Genomic DNA, 19,879 nt, shown 5'->3' with positions numbered 1-19,879 from the left:
TTAAATCTTGCTTCCAAATGGCCCATACAAATTCAGCTCATCAAACAGGAATGAGTATATTCCCACTCTGACATAACCACCACCACTTCTCAAGGCTGCACTTTATTTCACAGTAACATTAAATCACCAAATCAGACAATAAGCAACCAAACAAGCTCAGGACACATTCTTTCTATAATCATTGCTAATTTCACAAATGCCATATCTGAATATGTCTTGCCTTCAAAAGTACATGTTTTAGCTGAGAAGTAATGGGAACTAAACATTTATTACCAAGATTTTTTTAAAACTATTTCTATAACCAGTCTTGGACTGTTAGGAAGGTATGTAGTGTTTGGTGTACAAGAATAATAGCATAGAAAGATAAAATGATTAAAAGCTACAGATCACAAAACAACACTACAGTGAGATGAGTTTGATTGAAATGAACAACATTTGTCAAGAATGATCTGCTGCAGCATTTTAGCTGACATGAATTCTTTGTTTTTATAATTCATTCCATAAAATAGTGTGGGACCATTGATCATGATATTGTATTATGCTGTGCATTTATTTGTTATGAGGTCGTTGTCTATCAAAATATCATCAAGAGATTGTCATTTCTTTAGTTGATCTTTACTATATTTAAAATGTGTGGTGACGGCTTTAGTGAGAGCAGTTGCAAAAGGGTTATTTCCCCACAGAGTTAGAGATGCTTTTGTTTATGTATTATGTTCTTTACATTTCACTACTTATAAGAATGGCAAAGAGCATTTCTTCTAAATTTCTCTCTCTCACAACACACACACACACACACACACACACACACACCACTTAAGAGATGAATACGGTAGGGCAGTAAGAGGACTTCTGGCAGATCCTGGAACTTTTTTCCCCAGGAGTAAAAATTATTTGGTCGGACATGTTGCAACGCAGGGTGTGGCGGGCAACTGTGAAGCCTCTCAGATGGACGAGACTAGTAAGTATGTAAAAGGGAGGTGAATAAATTTATAGGTGGCAGAGGGGCATCAGCAATTTCTCATGCGGACACAGCACCAGAACTATTCAGGTAGGATAATTTGTCAGACTTGGAGCAGCCATGTTTTTGGCAGTTATCAAAGGCGGCATTAGTAGGTGTCTGGGAGCACTGCTAGATATTGGGAGGCAGAGGAGGGCAGGGAGCCAGCCCAGCTAATTACTGGCAACTTCTTGTGGTGAATGTCCAGTACAGGTATTCCATAGGAAGGGATATGGTGACCATATTAAATGGATTGGTAAAGAATTTAAAGGAGGTATTCCTCAGAGGAGCAGAAATGGGGAGGACGGGGAGCAGGGGTTCGTGGCACTTATAACTGGTATGGCAGAAAATCAACCCGCCACCTCCTTTATAGTCCCCCTTAACCCTCATTCGAGGGTGTGATGCTGGCAGACCAGGTGCCAACTCATGCCAAAGCTCCAGGCCAATTCACCTGTGTATTAGAATAGATCAAAATGATTTTTATATGTATAAGGATATATTTGGTGTTTAAACTTACATGCATTTGTTTTCACTGATCTGTATCCTGTTATAATGTAATAGAAAACATTTACATTGCATTTACCCCTGTAACTATATAACCCATCAAATGAGAAAGAAGCCTTGTGTAATGGAAATGAAAAACTTCAGCAGGAAAGTGTTAATTTGTGCACATCTGAAGAAAAGTGGTCATTGTGTGTGATGATCAGAGATCAAAGACTCTAAATGTACTCCTCTCTCTCCACCCATCAAAGAAAGAGCCAGCATAAGTGGTGACCCTGTCAGCTTGTTTTCTGAGATAAGAAGCTATCAGTATGGATTCAGGGAAAAATCCTGTGTCTCTGGACTGTTTGGAGTCTAACAGGGCAGAATAATGCAACAAGAAGACAGAGATCCCCAGAATTATTCTGGGTAGCCCTGGGAGACTTTTGGGAAACCGGTAGATTACTACATCTCTTCCACCATTTGAAATTATAGACGTGACTCACCTGTACATATATTTTACCTGCCTTAATTTCCCAATTACTCATTTCCTATTCTGAGTTAATAAAATATATTTAGTTTACTACAGAATTGGCTACCAGCATTGTCTTTGGTATGAGATCTAGAATGCAACTTGACCTGGGTGAATGACTGGTCTCTTGGGAATGGGAGTAATCCGAAATATTTGTGATTTTTGGTATAAATGGCCATTTATCACTAAATCCAGTTTGTCTTGGTGGCAAAATAGACTGGAGAGTCTAAGGGAACTCTCTGTGACTCCAATATAAGGCTATTGTAGCACTTGGGGAGTTCACATTTGGTTCTATGTTGATGAAATCTAATTACAGAATACACCACCAGTTAGGAGTGTCTGCTCTGTTTTTGACAATCTGCTCTGAGGCAGGCACTCATGGTCATGAGTCACTCCAGATAGTGTGAAAGACAGTGGTGAATTTGCCACTTAGCCAATGGGCCCACATTGCCATGCCCAGGGGCCACAGCCAATTTGGGGCCCCAGAAAAACCAGGCGTCTGAGTGCCCCGAACCACTCTGTCTGCCCGGCGTTCCAGCTGGGGCACAGAGTCAGGGTGTAGGGGCTTGCTCCACTCCATCCGCCCAGTGCTCCAGCTGGGGAGTGGGAGCAGGTACTTGCTGGGTGGGCAGAGCACTGGGTGGGTGGGTGGGTGGAGCGGACGCCCTGACCCCACTCCCCAGAAGGAGTGCCAGGTGGAGCAGGGCAAGCCCCCACGCCCCAACCCCATTTCCCCGGCAGGAGTTGGGGGGGGGGGGACTGCAGACGGAAGGTATGGGGAGGGGCCCCCACTTGCTCTGACCCATGGATCCCACAAAACACTAATCTGCTCCTGGTGACAGAGGGTCCCAGCTGCGGGTTGGCTGGAGACAAGGATGAGTAAAGGGGGAGGGCTGAGAGGAGTCCCTCTCCCCATCATATGTAAATAATTAGGGAATCACCACCACTGTAGACTTTTATCTGCTGGATACTCCCAGATGTTTAGGAATGAAGTTGCAACCTAATTAAACAACACATGCAGTGTCTCCTGTCCTTCTGGCATAGCTGGATAATGTTTGCTGAGTATATATAAATATAAAGTATATAAATCATAATAAGGTGGTAGAAGAGCATGGGAAAAATACACAGATTGTGCATGGACAAACAGCATGAAGAGGATAATGGAACTCTACAGGAGCACATGGGAGAGGAATGCAACTATCCAGGGGGCTGGGAGAAAGGTGGGATGCATTAAAGCTCTGCAAGACAAGGGTGGGCCATATACAGGGGATGAAACATATCATTGCTGGTAGCTATCCATGTGCACATGACCTGATCTACACTGAAAATTTAGGTTGATATAGCCATAGAGCTTAGGGGTATACAAATCCACACCTCTGAGCACCGTAGATATACTGACCTAACCCCCAGCGTAGATGCAGCCAAGTCACAGAAGAATACTTCTCTCAACCTAGCTACCTTCACTCATGAAGCTTATTCCTGCAGCCACAAAAAAACCCGTCTATTGCTGTACAGTACAGGGTTATGCCAGTGTAGCTATGGTGCTATAACTATATTCCTCATACCTAAAATGTGGCCTAACTCTCAACACCAAGAGCTACTTTAACATTCTGCTAAATCTCCCCAGCGCGCTACCAAACAAAAACAAAATAAAACAGATTGTAACCCTGGTAGTACCGGTATCCTTAAACTGTCATTCCTTTGGATGCAGCCATACCCGAATCAATTAAAATGTTAAAATATCTTAAATTTGCATATTGTACTTTGTGTAAAACACTGCTTCCTCACCAGCCTGGGGAGTTAACAGCCACACCTTAGTCCCTCTTTAGTCCCTCTTTTTTGGCTTCATTTATTGTCCAAAATGACCACAAACTCACAAAAGGCAAACAAAGCTTCCAGCTGGTGTTTTCTACCCAGCCATGACAGGAGGGGCTAACCTGGAGTCTTCCTTCATCAGTAACCACTGCAGGAGACTGTCCCTTCCTGCAGCTTCTTCCTGCAATCACCCTCAATTAAGCCAACTGCTGTTTTTATGATCACTCACTCCTTTCCCAGCTAGGTCTGATGATTGACCAGGGATGATTAGGTCCAAACCTCCAGCACTTAGAGGAGCATGCCACTCATGTCAGAGAAGATGATAATCTGCTTATTAAGGAACTAAACTTTTTTCTCAATATGTAACAGAGTTGGGCCAATATATGAAACTATTTGATCCTGGGATATATCTTCAAAACTGTCCAGATACTTAATTAGAATATACAATTGATCTTAATACTTCATCTAAATGAAAATTGGAGCATCACATTTCCATTCACAAATAAGATGAATATTAAGCTAATTAGTCTATTACAAAATATTCCTTTTCTAAATGAATTTTAAACATCTAATTCTGACCTATATTAAGTTTGATGGGTATATTGATAGGTCAATCAAAACCTTATTAATTAACATACCTAATTTGTATATAGAAATAGGTACACACATTTTTTAAAATCTATCTTTATTTTACCCTGTCTATCCTCCTATATTTATTTTTTAACATTTAATGTTCTTCCTAACAACAGCATTCAGATTATCATTAATCCAAGACACCCAGGAGTCTAGTCTGTCTATTCAGATCACTAATCCAATGGGAAAATGAAACACCCTAAAAAGGAAGCTCCTTATCTGATTACAGATGCCAAAATTTTTCACTATAACAAATTTTGATGCATTTTCTATTTGAATTTTCAGAATTTCAATGTTCAGAAATACAAACTAGTCACTACATGCACAATCAAGACTAGGCACATTATAAGTAAAAAATATTTTTGCTACTAAATTGTTGTGCTGTGCCTTTTTAATTCTCTCTAGCACTCTTTGAACATATTCCCCAGAACAAAGGTACAGCAGTGAACATAAAGAAAACAATTATCCTACACTTACTTCGGGTCTTTGAGATATTGTACATTCACATAAACCTCATGCACATGAGACCTAATTATTTTGACCAGCAGAGTCCATCAGGGCCACATATGAGCCTGAGCCTCCTCATGACCCAGCTTAAGGCCATAACGATGGGGCTGCAACCCTCCCTCTTCTCTTGTGTTCCTGGAAGACCACCTCTAAGGCTCCTAGATGGAGCAACCAGGTCACTTCAGTTTGCAACAAGCACTTGTGAGAATGCCCTGAAGAGGGAGGGGGAAAGGTGTTGGTAAAGGGTGGGGAAAGCAATTGGATAGTATAGCCACAAGCAATGCAAGTCTAGCTCCCATTTATTGGCTGTAAAGTCCAACAATACACTATGAAATAATGCAAGGTGGCTTCTAAAGGACATACTCTGCAGACTGTTGGTGCAGCTCTTGAATGTCACATCAATTCTGCTAAAACATCAAAGGAGAATGTTTGCAGAGGCTGAGGAAGGTTGATATTCTCTGCTGTACTTCCAGTGTTTCTTGGCAAGGTATTCAGGTTTCCTGTGGTAAGACAGCAGGCACTGTCTCAGTTGATGCTATGGTTGACGGCAGTATGGTTTATGGTAGGCCAGAGTGGTACAGATTCCTAGAGAGAGCAAAGTCACTTCGGAATATTTCAGGAAATGTAGCATTTTGTCAGTCCTCTCACTTTTTTGAGGGCTTGGAGCTGTTCAGCAAGTCCTCAGCCACAGCTTGTATTTGTGCGAGATACCCAAACCTTGGAGCCATAACGCTTTTCACACAGACTTGGTCACGGTGTCCGATGCATTCTTCGCTGCTTCCAAGGACTGGCCCTCTTTTATAATGTCTTTGAGCTCCTCTGTGTTCAGATTAGAGGTTATTAACAAAGGGTGTTACTCTGTCGTATGTTAGAAAGTCAGATTTGTCCAGTAGAGCTTGGCAGTTGGCCATTTGCAATTGTGTGATGCTAACAAGTATGATTTTCTCTCAAACGGGTCTAAAAAGGTCTTATTCTTTGGTGTATTCTTGTCTAAGCATGGTTTTTCTTGGACAGCTGAGACAACTGATGATCCAGGTTAGGATGCTTATAAAAGTCCTCCAACTCCCAAACTCCAAAAGGGGCACCTTGTAAATTTTTTTCCAATGTTGACAATAGCGGCCAGCGTCTGCCACAAAGCTCTTACAAAGATTAATAGTCCCTCATTTATAGAGAAGACAATTCTAGCAGGGTCAACAGCAGAAAGAGTGGAGAAATTTTTTTTTGGATGATTGAAGTCTCAGCGCCTCCACACTGTCATCCATCTGCACGAACAACTCTCAAAATGCACTGAAATCTCCTAGAATCATTGATGAGGTCACAATTTCATCTGGTGACTATGACAAGAGGTCCTTGGGAGGCGAGGGAGCAGAATGATGTGGCTACACTTCTGGGTCCCACTCTTCCTCATATTCCAGGGAAGCCACCGAGGAGGGACACCATTTCCTCTTCCTTAATGATGAGGATCAGATTCCTTGACACCTGAATGTGTGGACCCCAACACCTCAGTAGGGCCAGGGTGGTATCCTGTATGCAGATGGGTTGCTGGTGCGTTTCAAACTGGACTGTGCCAGTCTTGATAAGCCAGAGGGCTCTGTGGAAGTTCTCAAAGTTGAGGTTTCCCCAAGCCCTCTTCCACTAGGTTCCCTAAGAATTCAGTCCAACTCTAGTCTCGTCACTCAGGTTCCTTAATCTGGCATACAGCAAATCTATGCTGAGTTAATAACACCCAAAGTGTGTGGGGAAGTACAGGGCGTACCACATATCCAAAGTTACAGAGCAAACTTCTTCCTTTATATACAGTTTCACATGACACTGCATCTAGTATATGTTGCATCACGTTTGGGATTGGTCACACTGTAGGAACCAATCCCTGTACAGCACACACTGTTCCATGCATGACTCGCTCTTACCCCCTGGGGTGTAACCTGGAACTGACCCACCATCCTGGCCTCCCCTCTCACACAGTGCTGCTGTGACAAGCTACAAAGCCCTCCAAGCTTGCACTTTTACCAGCATTCTCACAGGTAGGGACACACCCAGCTGCAGTTACATGCAGGTCTCTTACCACCAGCCTCAGACCCCAGAGCAGTACCGTCCTGCCCTGGTCAAATCTGGCCAGTGTATGGGTTTAATACCCGGTCTGCCTCTCCCTCAATGCGAAGAGGACCATGCACACGTGGGAAAATCTCAGCTTGGTTACCACTGGACACTCTAGTCAAACACACACTGGTTTGGATTAAAACATAAAATAAGTTTAATAACTACAAAATGATAGATTTTAAGTGATTATAAGTGACAGCAAACAGATCAAAGCAGATTACCTAGGAAATAAACACAACTGCAAACTGAACTTAACATACTAGATAGGTAGGATATGAATTAGCAAATTCTCACACTGAGTGATAAACAGGCTGGCAGATTTTTAAGGCACAAGTTGCCTTTGCTTTGCAGCTTGGGTTTCCCAGCTTTTCATACACAGGCTAGAAATCCTTTTCAGGGCCGGCTTTAGGCACTGCGGGGCCCGATTCGAAGGAGTTGCCGCCGAAGTCCCGCCACTGTCTTCAGCGGCAGCTCAATCGCTGCCGCAAAGGAAGGACCCTCCGCCAAAATGCCGCCGAAGACAGCGGCAACGATTGAGCTGCTGACAACAACAGTGCTGGGACTTCGGCGGCAGCTCAATCAGCTGCCGGTGCTTTCGGCGGCACTTCGGCAGAGGGACCTTCCTCCACGGCAGCGATTGAGCTGCCGCCGAAGACAGTGGTGGGACTTCGGCGGCAGCTCCTTCGGGACATTATAGGGCCCTCTTAGGGGCGTGGGGCCCGATTCCAGGGAATCGGCTGAATCACCCTAAAGCCAGCCCTGATCCTCTTAGCCTGGGACTATCACTTCCCCCAGTTCAGTCTTTGTTCCACAGGTCTTTCCAGGTGTGTTGTTGTAGGGAGAGTGTGGTACCATCATAATGTCATTTCCCCCTTTTATATCTTCTTTCCACTTGCTGGAAAGTTCTTTTGCTGTGGCCTGGGTCAAACAGTTCCCTTTGTGTAGTGCTATCTCTGAGAGGTTTCTATTGTAGACAGTTCCTGGGGTAATCCTTGTGCTTGTGTGCATTTTCTCAATAAGACATTAACATTGTTTGACCTTTTTACTGTTGTACCTGAAAGGCTGCTTGTGTTTTCAAACTCACAACATGTTTCAGTAACACATGCATAGCCAAACTTCATAACTTCACATATGATGACAGCACATACAATTCAACAGAATATTAATGTCTAGCAGATCAAGACTTTTAGAATGATACCTGACAAGGCATACTTTGGGCAAAACATATCCTAGTTGTATCATAGTGGTGAATAAGGGGGTGTCAGGGTGTCATAACCTCATTTTACATCCCAGGATTATCTTAGCCATTGTTATTTTGTCCTCTGAAAATGGTTCCCTGGGTGTTCCCCCCATCTTAGCTAGTACAGACATCTCATTTCCAATTCGCTGATCCATTTAACTTCCTAATTCTTACTCCAAAGAAATGAGGCCTCACTCTTGTCATGTCAAGCCAAACCTACACTCAGTTGTCTCCACAGCATTGCCTGACCTTATAGGGGCTGATTCTCTGTTAGACACTGGGAAAAACATGATATAGTAAGGAGGAGTACACATCCTCCATGAGTGCCACCGATGAGTAGAATGCTTTTAGTGCCAAAGTCTGTGCCGTGGACATCTTGGTGTCAAAGATGGCTCCAGTGCAGATTATGTCTCTCTCTAGGGAGGTGGTCTGTTACAGGGAGTTCTCTTCAGAGATCTCGACCAAATAGCCATTTAAATCAGTTTAAGGTATTGTATATTCAAGATTGAGGATTGTCCTGAAGGTTTTCAGAAGATGCAAGGGTTTTTTTGTTTGTTTTGGTTTTTTGAAGAGTTTGCAAATGTTAGAATCTAGTCATATTGGACACGCGTTCCAATTTGTTGCCATAAGTGAGAGCTAAGGGTAGGTCATGGCCACCCTAGCCTTTATGTCTTCATAGAGGAGAATAAAGAAACAGGATACACAGCCTCGACAGACACTCCTGGTCAAAATAATTTGATCTTGTGCACATGCACAGCTACACTGGGATTCACGCTGACACGTAACCAGAATAGTAGTAGTATTTACACTACTAAAATGTACAGTGGACAACAGAACAAAGTTTGGGCTTTTTTTTTTATTTTAATGAAAAACAAGATACTAGAAAGTTTAACTGTAATGTCCTGATATTAGAGGTCTGGAGACAAATGCAGAAACACAACTACATAAAGACAGCCAGAATGAGGTGGGTGGAGTTTTTCAATAGCATTGAGCGGTAACTAGGATTTTATGGGAAAGAAATTACTACAAGTTAAGAGTATTTGACTGAACGGTTGATAGATTGAGTCAAAGGTAAATTGACCACACTGTTTGACCAAAAAAAAAAAAACCACACACACACACACACAAGGGGCATAAGAATGATTTTTGAAAATAAGTGAAATTTCAGACATCAGACAATTAACAAAAGTGGGAAGCTAAATTCTGCTTTCACAATGGTATAAATCCACAACAACTCCCATCATCCCAGTTGAATTACTCTAGATTTGCTCTAGTAAAACAGCAGAATTTGTATCAGTTTATATCAAATGGCATATTGTTTGGGAAATCCTCTCACCCAAAACATCACTTTATATGGTCAATAATCTTAGCAACAGTCTAATTGCATCATGACAAAATAAGATAACTACTCCAAGTACATCTTTGTAGAAATGGTGTACATCAAACTACAACAGCACCTAAACACAGCATGAATGCACAAAGAGCAAATACTAATGACTTACAACTGTGAATTAAAATGGTGTTACTCTAGGATGCTCTTCTGACCTGGATGTAGCGATAAGGGTAAGTAAACTTTCCTCTCAGTACAACAACATTAACAATTCACAGAGGACAGTTTAGCACTACAGCATCACAGTGCCTGTCACAGGGTTACTTAAATATTTGTTGACATTATCAAACCTAATAAAAAATGTAAGCCTGAGAACTAACCCAATTGCTGCTTTTTAGAACAAAAATATAATGTGAGTTACATTGTCATTTATGTTGGCAATCCAGTCCAATTTGTAAACAATAAATTTCATACCAGTCAAGGTGCACAGTATCAAAATACAGAATATAAAAGGCATGTTATCTTTATGTAATCTGTCAAAGTCATGACTATCATCATCCAAGACAGGATGAATATATGGCATGCTATTAATTAAAAATAACAAAAAATGAGCATATAATTAAAAATATGTTGTATCAATTAATACAACCTCTAATACATTACAACCAGCTTTTCAGATTCATAACATGTATGTCACTAAAACACTAGCAATGCATTTAACTTCATTTTCAGTACCATATTTATAGTTTTCCTTGAGTGTGTCAATCTATTAGTCTACCTATCTGGTTTTAAAAGGTTAACCAACTACTGGATCTGAAAAGTAATCTGTGTCTTCAAACACTATCAGATCTTGAGGCCTTTGTGATCATATCAACATTATTTTTTTTCCATTTTCGTTTTCATCAATGAAAGTTACTACACCTAAAGTAAACTCTAAATACTATTAGTGAAATCAAAAAATGTTTTTTTTCTTTTCATTTTTCTAATTGGCCAGGAAAGCGAAACATAGCTTTAACTAATGTTATTCCAATCAGATTTTTCCAGTTTATATCTTTACTTAAATGTATTTAGCACAGATAACAGTTGTTGGCCATAACCACAAACCAATAACAGTTTGAAGGGAAAAGGGTAAATTATTTTTGATTTAATAAACCAAATTATTAAAATGCAGGCAGCTGTGAGAAAACTCATATCCATAGCTGACAGGAACAAACAAGATTAAGAAAGGAAAAAAACCTAGAGTTTAGGGGGGGGAAGGGTACAGTGATAAAGTCTGTTACCAAAGTCAAGTTGCAGGGGATTCCAGTCAATTAAATACCAAGAACGATGAGCTTTCTTGAAATTACAAGAAGGGTAAAAAAAGATTATATCAGAAAGTTGTCAGATGTAGTAGAGAGCACACTGCTAGCAAGCTATGTGATATTATATTAAATCGATGTGTGTATATAAATGTATGTATGCACATACAGACACAAACACTTCCCATATTGCAGATAGATGAGTGAATATAAAGAACAGCCATATTTCTAATAAGGCTGTATTAATTCAAAGCTTATTTACAGGCTAAGGCTGCGTGTCTGTGACTTTTGCAGTGGCCGGTGTGGCCGGCGCAGGGGCTGCTCGAATACTTGGGCAGCCCCTGGGCTAGCAGCAGCAGCAGTTTGGGTGTGGGAGGGGGATCAGGGCTGGGTCGGAGAGCAGGGTGGCACTTACCACGGGGGGTGGGGTGGACACTCTCCCTGGAAGCTGCCAGCATGTCCATGCAGCTCCTAGGCAGAGGGGTCAGGGAGCTCTGCGCGCTGCCCCTGCAGCTCCCATTGGCTGCAGTTCCCAGCCAATGGGAGCTGCAGAGCCAGAACTCGTGGCAAGGACAGCGTGCGGAGCCCCCCAGCCCTCCCTCCCCCTAGCAGCTGAAGAGACACGCGGAGACAGGTAGGGAGCCTGCCAGTCCCACCAACCCTCCCCACCCTGCCAGCACCAGCAGGGGTCCCAGGCCATGCACGCTGCCCATTCCCCCCAGCCCAGCTCCAGTAGGGGTCCCACCACCACCCGCCTGCCCCAGAAGAGCACCTGCGGCCCCCCCACCCAAGTTTTAGTTAGGGGTATATAATACAAGTCATGGACAGGTCACAGGCCATGAAACTTTGTTTACTGTCCATAACTTTTACTAAATATACACGTGACTAAAAAGTAGCCTTATCTATGGCTAATCCCAGGACCAGCAAGGCCTGGAATGAAGCAGACTCAAGGACACAGCTTCTGAGGGAAGGATGTTTCTGATTTTAAACAGAATCTACCTCTATGATAACCATGGGTTGATTAAAAAAAACAATACACACACAAACACACACACATATAACAAGTATCAGAGGGGTAGCCGTGTTAGTCTGAATCTGTAAAAAGCAACAGAGGGTCCTGTGGCACCTTTAAGACTAACAGAAGTATTGGGAGCATAAGCTTTCGTGGGTAAGAACCTCACTTCTTCAGATGCAAGTAATGGAAAACTCCAGAGGCAGGTATAAATCAGTATGGAGATAACGAGGTTAGTTCAATCAGGGAGGGTGAGGTGCTCTGCTAGCAGTTGATGTGTGAACACCAAGGGAGGAGAAACTGCTTCTGTAGTTGGAAAGCCATTCACAGTCTTTGTCACTGATGAGTGTCCACCCATCCTGGACAATGATCCCTCACTTTCACAGACCTTGGGAGGCAGGCCAGTCCTCGCCCACAGACAACCCGCCAACCTTAAACATATTCTCACCAGCAACCACGCACCGCACCATAACAACTCTAACTCAGGAACCAACCCATGCAACAAACCTCGATGCCAACTCTGCCCACATATCTACACCAGCAACACCATCACAGGACCTAACCAGATCAGCTACAACATCACCAGCTCATTCACCTGCACATCCACCAATGTTATATATGCCAGCAATGCCCCTCTGCTATGTACATTGGCCAAACTGGACAGTCACTACGCAAGAGGATAAATGGACACAAGTCAGATATAAGGAATGGTAATATACAAAAACCTGTAGGAAAACACTTCAACCTCCCTGGCCACACAATAGCAGATGTAAAGGTAGCCATCTTACAGCAAAAGAACTTCAGGACCAGACTCCAAAGAGAAACTGCTGAGCTCCAGTTCATTTGCAAATTTGACACCATCAGATCAGGATTAAACAAAGACTGTGAATGGCTTTCCAACTACAGAAGCAGTTTCTCCTCCCTTGATGTTCACACATCAACTGCTAGCAGAGCACCTCACCCTCCCTGATTGAACTAACCTCATTATCTCCATACTGATTTATACCTGCCTCTGGAGATTTCCATTACTTGCATCTGAAGAAGTGAGGTTCTTACCCACGAAAGCTTATGCTCCCAATACTTCTGTTAGTCTTAAAGGTGCCATAGGACCCTCTGTTGTTTTTTACACATATAAAAGTCACTGGCTCCAAAGGGAGCCTCCATCCTCCTGTGGTGAAAGTATGGGAGCTTTAACACATTAAAACATATCAAGTTGGAATGTGTGGCTTACACACTGAAAATAATTTAAGACAGACACAGAAGATCCTTAGGGAAGACCTCATGGAAACTGTGGGACGACTTTCTCTGTGTTGCCACTGGAACTTAAAGATTTTGCATTAAGTAGTTTCCTTTTATATACTTTTGCACAGAAAAGGAGCAACCAGGGCCATTTTTTTAGCTTGGAAAAAAAAAAAAAACTAGCAAACTACTCAACTATATTAAGGTGTGTCTCAAAACAATTGACCTACTTTTTGAAAACTATGCCTTCAGACACTGATAAATAGAATCAACCTGAACTAATCTTTTTTTTGAGGTTGTGTGTTACCTTTACCTCTCTCCTCCAACCACGGGGTCCTCCTGAACCCCCTCCCGAGATTACCTTTGAATTTGCTCCTGTATAGATTGGTCTCTCCAAAAGTGATGACATTTTAGAACTAGGCCATTTATTAAAAAGCTAGAAAATATCTGAAAAGTCACTAAACATTTTCCAATTCCTATATTTAAAAAAGCTACATCTGATCAGGCCAAATGTTTTTCCTTTGCCTCAACATCTGAGAAATGTTGTGAGGATTGACTTATTTATTTTTGGTGCAGTCAAACTGGGCGCCAAAACTGAACTTCTAATGAGCGGTTTCCAAACTGTGGATCGGGACCCCAAAGTGAGTTGCAACCCCATTTTAATGGGTCACCAGGGCCAGCATTAGACTTGCTGGGACTCAGGTCTGAAGCTGAAGACTGAGATCCAGCCCCACCTGCGGCAATGGTGCTTAGGCTGCAGCCCCCTCTTCCCCCACCAAGGGTGGCCCCCCCAGGGGTCATGTAGTAACTTTATTGTCAGAAGAGGGGTCGCAGTGCAATGAAGTTTGAGAACCCCTGTTCTAATGGATAGCTGGTTACAACCTTTTCCCAGGAAAGACTACTATCTCTAGCCAAAATTGCATAGTTATTTTTGTGACAATACGATTTACTGCATATATAGCAATTGAACTAAACACTTTTTACAAAACACTTCTGGCTAGTACTTTTGGGACTTAAACTTTACTATGTAACTTATGCTATATTGGAAGATTTGATTTAGAGATGAGACTTAGTCACAAAGGGACACATTTTGATTTTCTTATTTTGGTCATACTTTGTGTCCCCATTGGGACTACTCTTTGGAGACAAGTGCTGATACTTAATATGAGTAACATCAGAATCTAGCCCAGAATTTGGATCAGATCTGAAATTTCCCCAACTGCAGAGGTTTTACTAGGTTTTGGATTCAGGCCCTCAATTTATCTGAATAAACAAACCCAGTGAACTCAAAATTTATTGATTCTTCTTAATAAGAAATCTTGGATCTCTGCTCAAGTTCCACTCTTTTTAGTAGCAAAATGATATATTTTACAAATATATGAGCATGAGTAGCCTATTTTTTTATTGCAAGGCGAGAGCGGAATATCTGAACTGAGAAATAATACATAGGGTAGCTCTTTCAATTGCCAGTACAGTCTCTTAGATATTAAGTACAAACAACAAATGGGCGAAAAAAATCATCAGTCGATGACTCTGCATAAATGAATTCTTAAGAAGTCCTAAAATATACCTCTTCTGCTCTATTATTTATCAGCAGCACTCCACTGTCAATCAGCAGAGAGATACAAGATTTGATTTGTCATAGAAATGACTTTTATAGAAAGTGGCCGTTAATTATACATCACTGTTCCTTTCAGTAGTACAGTATAGAGTAGGCTCTGTCAAGTACCTATAGGGATTCTATTCTTGAAGAATCTTAATTTCCTGATTTTGGGCAATACTGTGCTAAATAAATATATTTATATGGGAGAGAGAGAAAGAGACAGAATGGTCCACAATCTGTACAGTCTGAAAAACATGCATTAACAGTAATGAAAAAAAATCAATACACTATTGAACTACTTTTCTTTTTAATGTATCTTATAAATGACAACCCCTGGCTGAATATTAGTCTAGTACATACCACAACTCCAAACTGTTCTGGCTCACAGAGATCATCATATTCATGCTTTAACTGGGCTAAGGCACTGAGTTCCTTCTGTTCAGGAAGATTCTTCACCAAATTCTGGAACCAAAGAAATAAAAAGGCATATTACATTACCTTTATATTCTGCTAATTGCTGTGATTTTAATGAGCATTTGATAAATATTTTGTATGGTATGATGTTTGTAGTTTGTTAGATGACGTGGTAATTAAGGGAATATTGTGAGACCCGCTTTTTTTTTTTCCCATTTAGATATTTCCAATACCATGCAAACATTGATCTCTTAACATACAAGTAATAACAACAAATCAGTAAGTTAGATAGGTTTATACAGATGTCAGCATCTCCACTAAACAGACTCTGACAGAAATCATGATTTTCCAGTGTTAAGGAGTTAGTGCTGTGATCTCTGAACCACTGGCGCCAATGCATTCAAGTATTAGTCATTGGCTGCCAACTTTTTTTTTGTTTTGTTTTGCCCCTGTGGTTTCATCTTCCTCATTAAATTATAAATAAGGAGCATTATCTTCCTTCCCACCCACATACAAAGCAAAATTTTACTTCCCAAAACAACTCTGGGCTTTATCCTCAAAAGCAGTCTGCAGTCACCACTTAAGACATTTAGACAGAAATGGAGACCATTCCAAAACTGCATAAGTCTCTGGGGCTTTAACTATTAAGCATAACCTTTTCAACCTCTTCTCCTCTGATAATGCTTAATCAAGCTAAGCAAGATGTAAAATTGGTTCATAAGCTCATCTCACTATATGCTCAAAGAAAATGCTGTGCGTATCAGATGACCAATTAAACTCTGGCAAAAGGACAGACCTCATTTGCATGCCCCTCTCCATTGTTTTATTTTAAATAAATATACTTCGGGTAGTACAGGTGTACAGAAATCCCTAATTTTATAGTTAAATCAATATATTTAAAATTTATTCTCACACAGTTTTTTCTTTGTCATTTGTAAGATGAAGAGAAGACTAACTTCTTTTTTAATTGAGCAGGATATTGTTATCTGCTCTAAGAAACTCATGGATCTTATAGGTTTCCTGTTAAACACAGGTGTCCATCACAATGTTGCCAGGCTGATAGAACATGTGTACTACTATTGTCCACACTCATCAATGCACTAGCCCCTAGTGACTGTCCTTCCCTCTGCCTTGTCACCACAGATCGCCATTGTTCACCGATGACTTATGGTAGACAAACTGGGAAGACAGAAAACTGGGAGCACCAATGGCAGAAGATAATATCAGCACTAGAGTAGCATAAGGATTTTATAGGATCCCTTGTGATGAATGCTTAATGACCCATTTTCTTTTCCCCTACACCTTTAAAAAGCTGTTTGATAGCATACATGTCAACCTGGACTGCCTTTGCTGAGTTCCAGAATCTGCTGTCTAATGGACTACCTTGCAGAAAAAGGCTGAATACATTTAAGGAAGCTTTCCAGACCTACGGAAGGGAAGCCGGGGCAGAAAAGGATAAAAGTAATGCATACCTTAACTAAATGCAAGCCATTCTAACAAGCTAACATTACATTATCTTACTGATACAGACTACTCTGGGCAGTTGACATAGGTCAAATATCCTTGCTAAAACTGCTAGGACTTATTACAGTCTCCATCACCGTTAAGCAACACCAGCTGCTTGCTGACCCAAACTGTGGTCGACATGTATTTCCATATATTTATTTAAAAAAATCACTTTCATCATAGATTGAACATATGTTGGAACTCAAATTACAAAAACTGTATCTGTGACTGGTAGCTCACCTCTCATGGTTCAGCCTACTGTAATTTTGAGAAGCTGTTACAACTAAAGGTTTTTAAATGGAAAACTTCAGTGTAGACATGTCTGTGACACAACTGTAACAATATGTATACACAATCTTTCATGCATCATAGCTTTCACTTTATGCTATCTCAGCAGTATGATGTAAAATAATTCCTGTTCAAAGAACAGAGACCTTAACTACTTTCCACATTTTGGCAATTTTTTTTACAGCATTCCCCAAACTTTATTTTCCTTAAACGTTAATTGCACACTTAAAAGTTAGCTAAGTGAAGGTATTGAACTATAATGACCTTACCTTCTTACCAAAACGTAACTGTTGTTTCTCATCTCATAACAACTCATTTAGCCATGCTACTTGTAGTAGAACAGATTTGGGCTCTCCATGATTAAGTCCATCATATTGTACATAAATTGTGTTTAAACTGCAAAAGACCCTAATTTATTTAGTCAAACTCATTTTTGAATGGCATCACTGTGCCTATGCCATCTAGAATTAAGTAGTGTTCTTATGGTTGTTTTGCTTTTTAATATTACGATTTATTTTTCTCATGTTGGTTCTATCCATAGACTTTGTTAAGGAGAAACATGCTTGATTTCATTTTTAAGCAAAGCCCTGGCAAAGACTGTACACAATATTACTCTAGCTCCAAGATCTGCAACATACCTGTTAGTCACAGATTCTAAAAGCATACTGTACGTAGTTTTCAAAAAACATTAATTTTGCCACCACATTTGTTTTATACATGTGAACACAATGTCTAAAACCTTCAGATACAGAATCAATAGTTGGCAGTTGTGACTCAAATAAAGCAAAAGCTCACACTCACTGAGTTTGGACAGAATACTAAGAAAGTTTTGTGTTGATTATATAGTTAGTACAACTCCTTCAATACCAGTTACAAGTTTATATGAATTAAAAAAGCAGAAGTGGTAATTTGTTTAAGTGTCAGTGCTGTAAAACAGAATATTATGTGATCAGTTCCAATCTAATTTTCACAGTTCTGAAGAACAAATCTTTGTCATTTCCTTATTTCTTCATAGGAAAAAATGCACTTGAATTGAATGCTCACATCCATCAAGATACACATTTCCATGAAATACAAGTGAAAATGGAAATTTGCCCAACACATTGGCATGAAGCCTTTATTTTGTTTGATGGTTAAGTAACAATTACTTCTATTTGTTTTTTTATTTGTAATAAAATTTATTTGTAATAAATTCTCACAAATTAAATATCCAAGGAAGTACCTTTCTTTCATGCAAGCCCAAAGAAATTTAATTTTTGTGACTTTGGGGAAAAAGTCATTTTGCCCATTATTACTCTCATTTTCCTTTTAAGAAAGGATACAACAACTTAACTTTAATTTACACATAGCATTTCACGGAACTGACAGTGTCTCAGAATCTTTCAGCCAATGTCTTTGTATGGCTGCAACTGTCAAAATGCTGCTCTATAATTCATTTCCCTTTTCAAAAACAAAGCACTGACACAGTTAATGTAGTTTAGTAAGTGTGCATTTCAAGATCTTCTATTTTACTTGCATAATCCAATGCAACATGGAAAATACCATATTTAAAAAGAGCTGCAGGGAACAAAATAAGCAGACAGAAATGCACTCAAGCTGCTTCGTACACAGACACATGCACACATTATTTCTCCACAGGGGAAGTCTTGTGGTTGTTGTTTCAAAGCTGATTATAACACTCACAAATGCATTAACAAGGTAACAAACTGTGCTTCAACTGCAGTAATGTTAAAATGTGTTGAAGACAAGCAGAAAACAAGCAGACTCACAACTACTTTCTTTTAAAAGTTAGCCCAACAAAGAATTTTGATTTTGTTTTAAAACCAAAAGTTGTAGAAATCTGTGTTTTACTACTTTTGCGTCTTCTTATTTATGAAATATGGATAAAAAGTAATTTAGGAATATTTTATTATATTTAATAATATTTCATATTAAATTTAACCATGTATCTTTCCAAATGGTCTGGAATGCCACTGTAGCTAATAAAATGTGTTACAGTGTATTACAAATATAGCAGTGTTAAGTGCTATACAGACAAATCATGCACAGAGATCTCAATATTATAGGTTTCAGAGTAGCAGCCGTGTTAGTCTGTATCCGCAAAAAGAGCAGGAGTACTTGTGGCACCTTAGAGACTAACGAAGTGGGCTGTAGTCCACGAAAGCTTATGCTCTAATAAATCTGTTAGTCTCTAAGGCGCCACAAGTACTCCTGTTCTTTTTGCTCAATATTATACAAAGCAAATGATGGGAGAAAAGAACACAATGTACACGAAGAGTGGCCAGGGACAAGACAGCTGCCTATTTCTTGATTATATTAGAGTTGCAAAGTTAGCTATCTAAACCCAGGGATAAACATCATAACAGAAGTGAGTCTTCATTTAAATCCTTCCGTGCAGAGCAGCTCAGGAAAGGTGTTCCTTGAGTGAAGAGCAGAATGAAAGACACTTGTGGGACAAGTAGGTCACTGACTGAACGAAGAGGACAGGGAACAACAAAACAAGAGAAAACTGAGTAAGGAGGCGCAAGGATATGTAGGGCTTCAAAGGTGAAGATGAGAAGTTTAGTTGTGATGGAGAAGGTGGGGACCATGGAAAAAAGGGTTGATGTGGTCGGTTTTCCTTGCAAGGACATTTTACAAGGACTAGTGAGAGATGATCTGATGCCCAATGAAGCTCAAGAGAAGGTGGTTTTTTCTTCCCTCCTTTACCTCAGGGTATGTCTACAATACGAAATTAGGTAGAATTTATAGAAGCAGGTTTTATAGATATCGGTTTTATACAGTCGATTGTGTGTGTCCCCACATAAAATGCTCTAAGTGCATGAAGTCGGCGGACCACGTCCACTGTACAGAGGCTAGCGTCTACTTCCGGAGTGTTGCACTGT

General features: G+C 40.5%; 1 protein-coding gene across 5 annotated transcripts in view; it reads right to left on the bottom strand.

Moving 5' to 3' along the window:
- The window catches only part of DIAPH2 (diaphanous related formin 2), an 874,039-nt gene that overhangs the window by 471,803 nt on the left and 382,357 nt on the right, over positions 1–19,879 (bottom strand). For all 5 annotated transcript variants that reach the window (XM_034781186.1, XM_034781187.1, XM_034781188.1 and 2 more), the window contains one exon: positions 15,147–15,248. In XM_034781186.1, the coding sequence (XP_034637077.1) occupies positions 15,147–15,248 (102 nt within the window). The remainder of the gene's footprint in view (positions 1–15,146; positions 15,249–19,879) is intronic.

The sequence above is a fragment of the Trachemys scripta genome, chromosome 9 (genome assembly GCF_013100865.1).
Source record: "Trachemys scripta elegans isolate TJP31775 chromosome 9, CAS_Tse_1.0, whole genome shotgun sequence".
Taxonomy (NCBI): Eukaryota; Metazoa; Chordata; order Testudines; family Emydidae; genus Trachemys; species Trachemys scripta.
This window is presented reverse-complemented; position numbering and strand designations above follow the sequence as displayed.